This window comes from Megascapheus bottae, chromosome 8 (genome assembly GCF_031878675.1).
Source record: "Megascapheus bottae isolate mThoBot1 chromosome 8, mThoBot2.hap1, whole genome shotgun sequence".
Classification (NCBI taxonomy): domain Eukaryota; kingdom Metazoa; phylum Chordata; class Mammalia; order Rodentia; family Geomyidae; genus Megascapheus; species Megascapheus bottae.
In genome coordinates this window covers 58,421,974-58,435,245 of record NC_143516.1, presented here as the reverse complement: position 1 = coordinate 58,435,245, position 13,272 = coordinate 58,421,974, and the positions used below count along the sequence as shown (strand labels likewise).

General features: G+C 43.1%; 1 protein-coding gene across 2 annotated transcripts in view; it reads right to left on the bottom strand.

The window, feature by feature from the left end:
• The window catches only part of Col9a1 (collagen type IX alpha 1 chain), a 48,966-nt gene that overhangs the window by 15,280 nt on the left and 20,414 nt on the right, over nt 1–13,272 (bottom strand). For both annotated transcript variants that reach the window (XM_090338492.1, XM_090338494.1), the window contains 12 exons: nt 13,193–13,246; nt 12,552–12,584; nt 11,670–11,726; nt 9,496–9,549; nt 8,140–8,193; nt 6,221–6,274; nt 4,931–4,984; nt 2,304–2,357; nt 2,167–2,220; nt 2,011–2,064; nt 1,414–1,467; nt 283–327 (listed from right to left, as the gene is read on the bottom strand). In XM_090338492.1, coding sequence (XP_090194618.1) covers nt 283–327; nt 1,414–1,467; nt 2,011–2,064; nt 2,167–2,220; nt 2,304–2,357; nt 4,931–4,984; nt 6,221–6,274; nt 8,140–8,193; nt 9,496–9,549; nt 11,670–11,726; nt 12,552–12,584; nt 13,193–13,246 — 621 coding nt within the window. The remainder of the gene's footprint in view (nt 1–282; nt 328–1,413; nt 1,468–2,010; nt 2,065–2,166; nt 2,221–2,303; nt 2,358–4,930; nt 4,985–6,220; nt 6,275–8,139; nt 8,194–9,495; nt 9,550–11,669; nt 11,727–12,551; nt 12,585–13,192; nt 13,247–13,272) is intronic.

Genomic DNA, 13,272 nt, shown 5'->3' with positions numbered 1-13,272 from the left:
GGTTGATATGGGCATAATTATTACCATCTCTTTCTTCAGTTAAAGGTAAATTATCTGAGTATCATAAGGTTCTATCATATAATGTCTGCCTCACTTTAAATAGTAAGAAATGAACATTCTCATGTAGGAAGCCTCATGTTCAAGTAGGAAAAGATTAGCATTTGAAGTTGTAAAACCTTTACTTTTGGTATTTCTCCCAGGAGTTAAATATAAAAGATAGAGTGGAGATGTTAAAATTATAAACTGTGTGTTCTTAAAGGAATAAATATTAGTTAAATTTACCTTTTCACCAGCAACACCCTTTGCACCAGGAATTCCAGGTACTCCCTGAAAAAGTGCACACAGAATGTAGTCTTAGTGAGCTCTGTAGGACTCCTGGCCCCAGTGGCCTGCCCAGAACTCGAGGAGCACCAGCACCCTCAGATGCATGGTGTCCAGGAGCAGGCACCTTGTTCCTGAGCTCGTCAGGTATATGACTGCACATAGTGCACGGGGCATTGCGTGTCTGTTATCTGGCTCAATTGGGTTGAACACCCTAAAGCAAATCCAAAGCCATCTGTGAAAGATGAGCCTCCAGGCTACGGTCTAGTACTCTGCTCAGGTGGGCAGCAGCCTTGAGGGCGGAAAAATGCTATACATCACATGGCTCAGGAACAGAGGAGCCACAAATGGGAGGGGCTTTGGAGCAGAAGAGAATGGCAGAAGGATGCCAGATTCAGAATCCTGTACCAGCACTCCACACAGTCTCATGGCATAAGAAGTCCAGATGCCAGCCAGGTGTCAGTGGCTCACACCTGTTATCCTAGCATCTGGAGGCTGAGATCTGAAGATGTTCGCTTGAAGCCAGCACAGGAAGACAAATCCTTGAGACTCTTATCTTCTATTAACCAGCAAAAATCCACAATGGGAGGCATGGCTCAACTGGCAGAGCAGCAACCATGAGCAAATCAGTGGAGCTAGATAGAGTGTGAGGCCTGTGCATTCAAACCCCAGCACTCAACCACCCCCCTCCCCACAAAAAAAGTGCATGTTTTGTAGTATGGGCCAATCCCTGTTATTATCAGATTTGTTCATTTGATAATTTTGCCTTCAAAGAGTCAAGAATACATGCAGTGAAATCCATATGAGTTTTTGGCACCTGCATGCTACAAACATCAATTTGAGTGTTCCATAGTTCAGAGAATCTATAATGTCATACACAGAGCCAAATAGTATAAGACCAAGACCCTAAACATAAACGCATTGCTTTTGTTTAGAGTGATTAGAGAAACTGCAAACTCTTTGGAGAAAAAATACAAAAGTACAAACTAAAAATAAATCATTACATCATCCTCAAAAATTACCACACACAGTCTCTCCTCTGAATTCACAGTGTGAAACTTTGGGTAAGCAGGTGAACAGCCAAGCACTCACCGGCAGCCCCTGTGCACCAGCGTCCCCCGGAGGCCCAGGCTTCCCGGGCTCGCCCTGGGAGAAAGCATCACATACTCAGCTTTACACACGCTTCTGAGAAACACCAGTCCTCATCTCCGTTAACTCACAGAAACATTGGCCTGGCTTCTAGGAGTACAGACGACCTTGTGTGCACTTGCCAAATGTTACTTAACTGGAGGGGGGGCGGCGAGGACTCAGGACATAAATTTAGGTAAGCACATTTTCCTCCAGCCTGCTTTCATCAGTGGAGCCACTGTATCGAGTTTTGAAAAGCAACCAGGAGAAAAATCTGTGTGTGACACTTGATTTAAAACTAAAAGGCCAGACAAACCTTCTGGTAAATACTATGATGGAAATTCTGTGTTCAGGTGGCTGGGGCAGAGATGGCACCATTCATCCCCAAACTCTCACAGTCACCCAAAGTGACCAGAGTCACATGGCCACCCAAAGTCACATCGTCACTTGAAGTCACATGGCCACCCAAAGTCAGACATATAGTCATCCTCAGTCACACAGTCACCTAAAGTCACAGGGTCACCTGAAGTGACACAGCCAACCAGGTACATGGTCACCCACCTTTGTTCCTGGCATTCCAGGGATCCCATCTCGGCCATCCACACCTGGCAAGCCCTAAAGATATGCATGAAGCACACAGTCTTAGACATACAAGCATGACTCTTTTAGTGCATTTGCGAAAGATTTATTCTGTGCCCACAACTACCAAGGACCTACCGCATCTCCTTTGGGCCCCGGGACTCCAGGCAGTCCTCTGGGGCCTTGTCCTCCCTGCAGGCAGAGGAGAAAACAAACAAAACTGTAGTGTCCTGAGGGGGGCATGCCCATGCAGTGTGCAGGCCGACAGTACTCACCCTGTCTCCCTTGGGCCCAGTTTCTCCTGGAGGTCCCCGCTGCCCTTGGTCACCCTGTGTGAAAGCACAGTTTTGTTAATATAAGCAAAAGTTATTGACTGGCAACTTTCAAAATTAGAAAACTTCACTCCTAGGAGCCAACCATTGCTCTGTCATTGACCTCAATCTATCACAGATGTGTAGGTTCAAGAACTCTTTTTATTATAATAGTTAAAGCCTTTAAAATTGACATTGTGAGCTAAGTGTCAGTGGCTCACACCGTAATCCTAGCTACTCAGGAGGCTGACATCTGAGGACCATGATTGGCCCAAGCAGGAAAGATCATGAACACAGCTCCCCTCCCCCCACTCCTCCAAAAGCCCGAAGTGGAGCTGTAGCTCCAGAGGTCGAGTGCCTGCCTTGAGTGAAAAGATCCAGGGACAGCATCCAGGCACTAAGTTCAAGCCCCAGAGCGAGCACACAAAAGAGAGTTGGTATAGCTGTCAGGACTGTGAAGTTTTGTATGGGCTTTGTTTTCACTTGAAATGCACGGCCCTGCTGTGGTGTATGGATGGAAGAAGTTCCAGACATCAGCCAGCAATCGGTGTGCTACATCTGCACGTAAGCCAACCTTGCTGACTGTTACTGTGACCCAGGTTCCAATTCTTTGCCATTATTGAATCCCCAGTCAGTAATAATGATTTCTATCCAACTTACTCAGTTCCTATTACATCTAATTTAAGCAGCCTCCCAGGGCAGGGGGATGGGGGTGCAGGGAACCCCATTTCTGAATAGTTTAACCACACCAACCCTTGGGTGAATCAGTGCCGAAGGTGCTTAGCTGGGCATTCCACATCCTCCTGCACAACATGGTTCCCCCTTGTCTCTTCAGTCTCAGCTCTGGGAAGTCTCTAGCTCTAGAAAGGGGCTGCATGTGTAGGACACTTTATGAAGCACATGTATGCAGTTCAATCCATCTGCTTCCAACCCAGAATGGCTCCCCCAACACATCTTCTGCTAAAGTCCTCTTGCATGAATGGCCTCGTTTATATGCTCTAGCACTTGACTCGTGTGTGTGTGTGTGTGTGTGTGTGTGTGTGTGTGTGTGTGTGCATGCGTGCACGCGCACACTGAGCTTGACCTCTGGACTTCATGCTATCACTTTATAGTTTCTACTCATACCACTTTTATAATTTCATTCTACCACTTAAGTCATGCCTCCAGTTCCAGATTTTTGTGGGTTATTTGGAGCTATGAGTTCCAAGGATTTGTCTGCTATAGCTGGCTCTGAATCACCATCACCACCTTCAACTGTCGAGCTTCTGATTAGCTAAGATTATAGGAATGAACCACCAGTGTTCAGATCTAAACACTAGATTTTTGTGGTTTATCAGAGTTACATTCTCTCTCTCCCACTAGACCACAGGACCACAGGATCTTTTTTTTTTTTTTTTTTTTCAGTCCTGGGCTTGAGCTCAGGGCCTGAGCACTGTCGTTGGACTTTTCTCAAGGCTAGAGCTCTACCACTTGAGCCTCAGCACCACTTCTGATTTTTTTCTATGTACATGGTACCAAGGAATCGAACCCGGGTCTTCGTGCATGCTAGGCAAGCACTCTACCACTAGGCCAAACTCCCGGACCTAGACCACAGGATCTTAATAGTGAGAAATTATGTTCTTATCTTGTCTACTTTTTCTGTGTGATTGCTATTAGATCAGTGTTTTGTCTATTTACTTCTCAGAAAGGCTTGAGGCAGTCTCATATAATGACATATGTACATACAATCATCAAAGTATGGAATAATTATTTGAGAAACCATAGGAGCAGAAAGTTAGAAAAGCAAATGACCATACGTCAGGAATCCTGATGTCGGAACAAAAGGACAGCATAGGAAACAAATGTTTAAGTGAAACACTTAAATACCTAAGATAGATTTTTAAATAATTCTTACTCCATACAAAAAAATCAAATTGGGGACCAGGAAGTTGGCCTAGTGGTGGAATGCTTGCTTTGCATGCATGAAGGCCCGGGTTTGATTCCTTGGCACCACATACATAGGGAAAAAAAGCTGGAAGTGGTGCTGAGACTCAAGTGGTAGAGCTCCAGCCTTGAGAAAGTCCAAGGACAGTGCTCAGGCCCTGAGCTCAAGCCCAGGACTGGCAAAAAAAAAAAATTCAAATTGGAACTGGGGCGCCAGTGGCTCATGCCTGTAATCCTAGCTCTTAGGAGGCTGAGATCTAAGAACTGCAGCTCCAAGCCAGCCTGAGAGGAAAACCCATGAGACTCTTTACTTAACCACTGAAAAGCCAGAACTGGAGCTATGGTTCAAGAGAGAGCACCAGCAAAAGAAGCTCAGGGACAATGCCTAGACCCTGAGTTTAAGCCCCAGGATGGGTGCGCGCACACACACACACACACACACACACACACACACACACACACACACACACACACACACACACATATGTTGGAGGTATGTATCTCTGTGCCCAAAGGAAGATTCTAATTTTTGAATAAATAAAAACTCTTCTGGCTGTGTTTCCATTTTTTAATCATTCACATATACATGCTTTTTGTGTGCACACACAAATGTATGTATTAGAATAACCCATTATTGCTATAAAATGTGAATAAAGGCCTTCACTCACCGGTGCCCCAGGAAGGCCCTGTGGTCCAGGCTCCCCATCCAAGCCCCGAGCACCCTACAAAGAAGTAGACAAAGAAGTAAAACTGATATTGGTCATGCTTGTATAATGAAGTCAGTCATGCATGTTAAATGAGATCAGTCATGTATGTTAAGTAACAAAGCCATTTTCTTAAAGAAATTTAATAGCCAGATAAAAAAAAAGACTTATGTTTTAATACAAATTGTATTCAGCCATGACCTTGGTGCACCTAATCAGACATGAAAACTGGCTTACATCTAATTATGTCACCCACAGTTCTTCAATAAAATATCAGCTACCACTTGGATACTTGAAGTTAACACTGCACCTCAACTACATTATCTAGGAACACTGTGCTCATTCATGGGGACTAATTGGGGCTTGGCCACCATCCTCCAGGCCCAGGAGTACTGGATGTGTTGAGTATTTCTCAATATGTTTCCTTTCTTTTCTTTTTTCTTTTCCCTCCCCCTCCCCTCCTCCTCCTCCTCCTCCTCCTCCTCCTCCTCTTTCTCTTCCTCCTCCTCCTCCTCTTTCTCTTCCTCCTCCTCCTCCTCCTCCTCCTCCTCCTCTTTCTCTTCCTCCTCCTCCTCTTCCTCCTCTTCCTCTTCCTCTTTCTCCTCCTCCTTTTTTTTTGGTGAGTCATAAGGCTTGAACTCTGGGCCTGGGCATTGTCCCTGAGCTCTTCAGCTCAAGGCTACTGCCCTACCCCTTGAGTCACAGCCCCACTTCTGGTTTTCTAGTGGTTAATTGGAGATAAAAGTCCCAAGGACTTTAAGAACCCGGACTGAGGAATGAGAAGGAAGCCACCAGAGCGTTAGATCACCACCCCAGGAGGCCCAGGTTCTCATCTGTCCTAAGAATTGAAACTACAAAACTTTTGACAGCAGGTTCAGACACAGAACCAAGGGCATGTGGCAAGAGGAGCAAAGGGACCACAGTGCCTTGGACCTCTTGGGCCCTGAGAAGTAGAGCCGAGCAGAGGCATCCCAGGGGAAAAGGGTTTGTAAGACCCAACAAAGAACTTGTGTTCATCATTCATCTTCAATTAGCGGCACAGAGTCCAACCTTTGCATGATGGAAATGGCTCTGATGGCCTTATACAATCCCCAATCCCACTACCACATCAGCACACACACACAAAAGGATGAAAGAACAAAAGGAGGAAGGCAGGGAGGGAGGGAAAGACAGAGAAAGATTATTTTAAGCGGTTTAACCTTAATCTTACAATACTTCAAACAACTTGTTATCACATTATCATCACCATCTTACTTTTTCTCCTTTGTCTCCAACAATGCCAGTGATGCCTCTCAAACCTTGAGTTCCCTGCAATGTACAATGAAGAATCGATTATTGTATTTAAAAGTATGCTCTTCCAAAAGTTCAAGTTTGGTCACAGAAGCTGATCCAAGTGTTGTTTTGGGTTTTTTGTTTGTTTGCTTGTTTGAATCATAACCAAGAATAACAGCACAGGCTGGGCCTGGCAACTTGCTTCTACCTGCCACCCCCTCACCAGGCAGAAGGTGGGAGCATGCAATTCAAAGCCAGCAGAAGACTCTTTAAAAAGAAAACTAAAGCAAGAACATCCATGGTATGATTTAGGTGCTATTAACATGGGGTCCTGAATTCCACCTCCAAATACCAGCAAAAAATAAAAACTAGGAAATGGCAACACTAAGAAAGAGTGCCATTCTTTAGATACATTTTTCTGGTTAATAAAGAAAAATGCAAGAATTTTTGTGGCATATTATCTTTTTATAAAATTCATTAGGCTTACCCTAAACCCTATGCCAATTGAGCTGGCACAACTACCAATGTCAAAGCCTATTTTACAAAAAAAAATTGTTTCAGAGCTAGACACTGGTGGTTCATACTTGTGATCCTAGCAACTCAGAAGACTGTGGTCAAAAAAGTCTGTGAGACTCCATTCACAGAATAACCCATAAAAACCTGGGCTGGAGTTATGGCTTGCATGGGAACACCAGCCAATTGGGCAAACTTTACATCCTGAGTTCATGCTTCAATGTGTTTTTTACATTGGCCACCCTTCTCTCCCATGGGTGAAATAAGCATCCAACTCTTAGCAAAGGCTCTGGGTCTGGCAGAAACAGCCCGGCCTCCTCCACAGCATCCTCCAACTTCTTATGATTGCTACATACAGAGGTGTCTTTGCTCATTTCCTTTAAACTCCTGGTTAGTGCCAATTTGCACACCTCTCTGAACCCTGGGTAGACACGCACTGTAAGCAGCATCAAAGTGAAGCCTAATAGACTCACTCTTCATGAAAACATATGGCTCAGCGAGACCACAGGCTCACACCTGTAATCCTACTCAGAAGGCTGAGATCTGATGACCAGCCTGGGCTCATGAGACTTATCTCTAATTAATGAGCAAAAAGATGGATTCAGTGGCACAGTTCAAAGTGGTAGAGCACCAGTCTTGAATGAAAAGCCCAGGGTTCAAGCCTCAGGTGTCTGTCTCTCTCTCTCTGTCTCTGTCTCTGTCTCTCTCTCTCTCTCTCTCTCTCTCTCTCTCTCTCTCTCTCTCTCTCTCTCTCTCTCTCTCTCTCTCTCTCTCTCTCTCTCCTCTCTCCCTCTCTCTCTCTCCCTCTCTCTGTCACACACACACAACACACACACACACTCAATCTCTCTTTCTCTCATACTTTTCTTTCTTTCTCTCTCTCTCTCTCTCTCTCTCTCTCTCTCTCTCTCTCTCTCTCTCTCTCTCACACACACACACACACACACACACACAGAGGCATGGTTAGGGGCAATTGCGCTTGTGCTAGCTGTAACACTCACATGTTGGACTGAGCCACACTAACCTGGTATTCTACACTTATTCCATTATTTCATGAATAACACTACAGCATACAAAAAAGACATCACTGTCTTTTGCTCAGTGTTTGCTATTTGCTTTCTATTTGCCTGGCTATAGAAACTACTATTAAATGTATCAATTATATGGAGAACTTTCTTTTGCTAAAAAAACAAAAAACAAAAAACGCTCAAATGTATCATGGGGACCTTTTCTTATTCTGAAAGGAAGTAGTTCTCCCAAAGATGTGTTAGTGGAAAAATAGAGAATATTATGTTCAGACTATGATTTAAAACACTATCTTGAAAATATTCCACATCATTTTTCACACATGTGTACACTGTAGATAAATATTGTTAAAAGCACTTTACTGGAGGGCCTTGAGCTCCAACTTCTCCAAGTTCTCCTTGGTCTCCTTCTTCACCCTGAAAAAGAGCACCGATGAACATAGACAGAGGCTTCCTTTCTCTGTCTGCCATTCAAGTCCTCTGAAATTCCCTGAATGATTCTACGACACTACACTGTATTTTAATGATCAAAGTTTCAGTGTTCATTTCTCCACTTATAAGCAAGTTTAAAATATTCCTTAGCCAAATGATAGAATAAATTCAGGACAAAGTTAGACAGTGAGTTCAGACTTCCAGCCTCCGGGCTCTGCATTATCATCTGCTCTGGGTTTAGGACTGGCCCATCTGAGAGCTTCCCCTGAGCTCATTAGGTTTGGTCCACCTGGGAGCCCCCACCCCCAAGTGACAGGCTCTATCCCGTCTTCTTACCTACCTTTCCAAGAGTACCATTTAAAGGTTGAAATGACAAAAAATGTGAAATAATCTGAAGAAATGTCATATTGTTAAATTACATTTTTTTACTGTGCTATTTCCAAACACTCTCAGAATACATTTCCCATTGACTACAATTACAGTTTTGGATGTCCAGATGACTTCCCTATATTGGCAGCAGAAATTCAGGTTCGGAGAGAGCAAAGTGTGCTTGGTGCCAAAAAAGGAGAAATCAGGTACAGAGGCCAGGAAGTAACTAAAGACCACTGTGGGCTCGCTCTGCGGAGCTCCTCGCAAGCATATGCAAGTGAGGTCACTCCACACTTGTCTTGTGTGGGTAGTTCAGATTCTACTATATAAATATGTCATATTTAATGTGACCAGCCACCTGTGATCAGACATATATTCTTCATACCTGTGTTCCCAGCACTTAGCACAAACCTTGGCACACAGCAATACTTGTAAAATTTTTGTTGTATCCTCAAAATTACAAATGTTAAGATTCTATGGAGGTATAGGCATGTGGAGAAATTTCCAAAGTACATGGTATTTTCCTGTCTTAGTCCAATTTAACATTAGAAACCCAGCATTACCTTCCAGATAAGGAAAACACCTCAATTATTCACAGACCAGGTAATAAAAGACTTTTAAAATAAATGTCAAACTGTAATAGTGTACAGAGAATTGGGTGATTTATCCTGCATATGTGGTATTATTCAACAGATTAATTTTAGGCAAGGAGTTAAAAGAATACTAAAGATTGATGACATTCCTAAATTGCCTTCCCAACTCTTCACTCCCAAAGAAAATGACTATACAGCAAATATTAGTTGAAAAAGAAGAATAAAATGTAAAAGATCACACCATTACTTCCTATAACGACTCCTTATAGTTATAATTCCAATGACTACTACTACTTAGTCACAATTTAACATTTACTTTCTTTACCTTGTGCCCTTGTCTTCCTGGTTCTCCAATTTCTCCCTTGGCCCCTTTATGACCCTAAAAATGCAAAAATCAATAAAATTTTGTGAGGCCTGGTACCAAAAGTAGTTCACAAAGGGGTCCTTACTCCCCTAGCTCTGATCCATGAACATCCTGTCACCCTACCTACTCAGGTGGCTGAGGTCTGAGGGTCTTGGGCTAAAGCCAGCCTGGGAAGACAAATCTAAGACTCTTATCTACAATTAACCAGTATAAACCGAACCAGCAAAAAAGTCAGAAGTACAGGCCAGATGCCCTACAATAGATAAATGGATAAAAAAAATTGTGGTACCTGTACACAATAGAATCTTACAAGTCCATTAAAAAGAACAACTGTAGCCAAGAGCACGGCCTGGTGGTAGAGGGCCTGCCCAGCACACATGAAGTCCTGGGTTCCAGTCCTCTGTACCACATACACAGGAAAAGCTGGAATGGTGCTGTGGCTCAAGGGGCAGAGTGCTAGCCTTGAGAAAGCCCAAGGACAGTGTCCAGGCCCTGAGTTCAAACTCCAGGATTAGGAAAAAGAAAAAAGTCCAGAAATAGAGCCATGGCTCAAGTGATAGATTGCCAGCCATGAGCAAAACAAGCAAACAAAAGGCCCTGAGTATACACACACACACACACACACACACACACACACACACCACATTGCTGCCTTACATGGCCTTATGAGTATCATGTGTATTACACAAATGTTATGTATGATACACCAGTATTAGTTTGTTGGAACCCCTGTGCTAAACTGCTATTGCTCCCTTAACCCATTGAGCAACTTGATGGGCAGGTATTTGCCCACTCCTCCTGAGACCCCTGTTTCCCAGCCTTACTCCTGCCAAAGCTGGGCTGAGCACAGAGTCTTCCATGCCCACAGCTTTTGGGAGCCACAACCCGAGCCCCTGTCTCCTTCTCTGATGCCTTCCTCCATTCCTGCCCTTTTCTGAAGACAAAGGAAAAGCTGGATTAGAAGTTGGACTCACTCACAGAAGCACAGCTTTCTGCCTCTTCCTATGCTCAGTGCTAAACTTAGGGGTTAATCTTTCCTGTCAAAGTAGTTTTTGGCCTAAGCACCACTACTATAAGGGTAGGTGCCATCTTATGAGAAGTTACTTAAATTAAATTGCAGCTAAAATTCAGCAACAACAGAAAGAAAACCCTTTACCACTAGCATTTGGCATTTATTCTTTTGACTTTATGAAATATCAGGAATAGAAAATGAAGTAATCAAGATGGCAAAGTAAGAGAAAAATATAGTAGTCTCTTTTTCTGCTTACTCTGTAGAGTTTTTCTACTTATTATGCCTAACAAGTCTCAAATAGATGATGTACAAACTACTCTCTTTATACTCCCATGACTAGTCCTCTACATGAAACTGACTTCTCTCTTGATTTTTGTGTTCAAGGGTCTCAATCAGTGTATACACACATGTGTACACATGTACACACATGCTAGTACTAGAATTAAACTCAGAGTTTGGCCCCATATCTCAGCTTTTTCACTCAAGGCTGGCATGCTACCACTTGAACTACAGCCCCACTTCCAGGTTTTTGATGGCTAATTGCAGGTAAGAGTCTCAGAATTTCCTGCCAGGACTGTCTCTGAACCATGATCCTCAAGTCTCAGCCACCTGAGTAGCTAGAATTACAGACCCGAGCCACCAGCGTCAAGCTAATTCAATATGTTTTAATGGCATTTCTTCCCTGAACTAAACACTCAATTATAATGAAGCACCACGGTCTCTAGGGCCTGGCAGGAAGAACAGTCTGAATTTCCAAATTGAATCTGTACTACAAATTAAGTAAACTCAGACTTGACCCTATCCAAATGGGTCTATACAAGAAGGCCTGTGCTTCAAGTAAAGGCTCCATTTCCTACAGACAGTTCCTTTAGAAAATAAAATAATAGGGGCCGGGAGTTTGGCCTAGTGGTTAAAGTGCTTACCTAGCATGCATGAAGACCCGGGTTTGATTCCTTGGTACCACATACATAGAAAAAAGCCGGAAGTGGTGCTGAGGCTCAAGTGGTAGAGCTCTAGCCTTGAGAAAAGTCCAAGGACAGTGCTCAGGCCCTGAGCTCAAGCCCAGGACTGGCAAAAAAAAAAAAAAAAAAAAGAAAAGAAAATAATAAGATGGTTCTCTTACCCTCATGCCTGGCAGGCCTGGATATCCTGAGTGACCTGGGGGACAGGAATTGGGACACTGCCGGGCGAGGGGGGGAAGGGGAGAGAGAGAGAGAGAAGAATAACTAGATTCTTACTTCACAACAAGGATTCCACATATAGTACATTAACTGAAAAGACCCCTTTCCTTATAAAATTGCACTTTTATGTTCAAATATTGTAGTTGACAGGAAAAAAATGTTGACAACACGGCAAATATGCTCCATCATAACCACCTACATTTCAAAACTATTAACATTTTTGCCATATTCACCTTAGATGAAATGATTAAAGATATGAAATGTTAGCTGGATGCTGGTGTCTCTCTCCTGCAATTGTAATTACTCAGGAGGCTGAGGTCTGAGAAATCGAGGTTTAAAGCCAGCCCAGACAGGAAAGTCCATGAGACTCTTATTTCCAATTCACCACCAAAAACCCATAAGCAGATCTGTGACTCAGATGATTCAGGACCAGCCTTTAGCACCAAAAGCCGAGGGAAAGTGCCTAAGCCCTGAGTTCAAGCCCCAGTACTAGCACCAAAAAAAAAAGTTTACCACAACCATCATATCATGGCCTAATCCACCTCCCTTCATTTCCCTTACTAAATGGCCAAAATGGCCTATATTATGGCAGCTATTATTACTGGGCTTTCAAGAAGTTAACAGAGGAACAAATCACTTCCATAAAGAAGATGTGCTATAGCCTGACTGAGAATCTGAAGTCCACTGCATCCTCATGCTACAAATCGTTCTGACATTTGCGGAAAGTAAAACACAGAAACACAGAACATTTTAATGGCAATTCATCTGACAACTACATGTCCTTTGAATTAAACCTACATTTTCTTCAAGGAAAAGTATCTTACCAGTGGATCACCATCATGAAATCCAATTGTTCCCTAAAGCAAATAAGATATTAAAGTTAAGACTATAAATAACTAACTCAGTCCTATTAATGTAAACCCCTATTGAGCAGTGCCATATAAATATATTTCATAAAATAAAAGGAAGAACTAGCAGCATGCAATATGCTCATGTGCTAATGACTCTCTGGTCCCCGTTAGAGAGCCCTAAATGGTGGCAGATGACCTCTTCAGAGGAATGAAATGAGAGGCCAGGCAAAAGAGCAGACAAAACTCTCAGGTCTAAATAAAAACACAGATTATTCCCATAATTCCTGTATTTTAAGCTTGTTACTATGAAATCTTGGTAAAAACTAGTTCATTCAAAACTTCCTTTATATAAGCATTTGAGAAACCTCATGGGTCAAAAGATGTCAAAGTCAATGAATAAGACTTGCTCTGTGAAAACCGCATTTTCATTTATTGTGTTCCTTCTGCTTTTCTGCCCCTAATAGGAACCATGCTCTGACTGCATGAAAATCTTGGTAGCCATTCCAGAAGCATAGGACAATGGCTCATTTAATACATTCTTGCATGTTTGGTTCTTATAGTTTTCCAACCTCTACACTCAGAAGCAAAGAGAAGGTCAAGCTTCAATGACTTACACTTGGCCCTGGAGGCCCAGGGGGCCCCGGAGGTCCTCTCTTCCCAGGTTCGCCCTAAAAGCAGTAGAGAATTATGATTG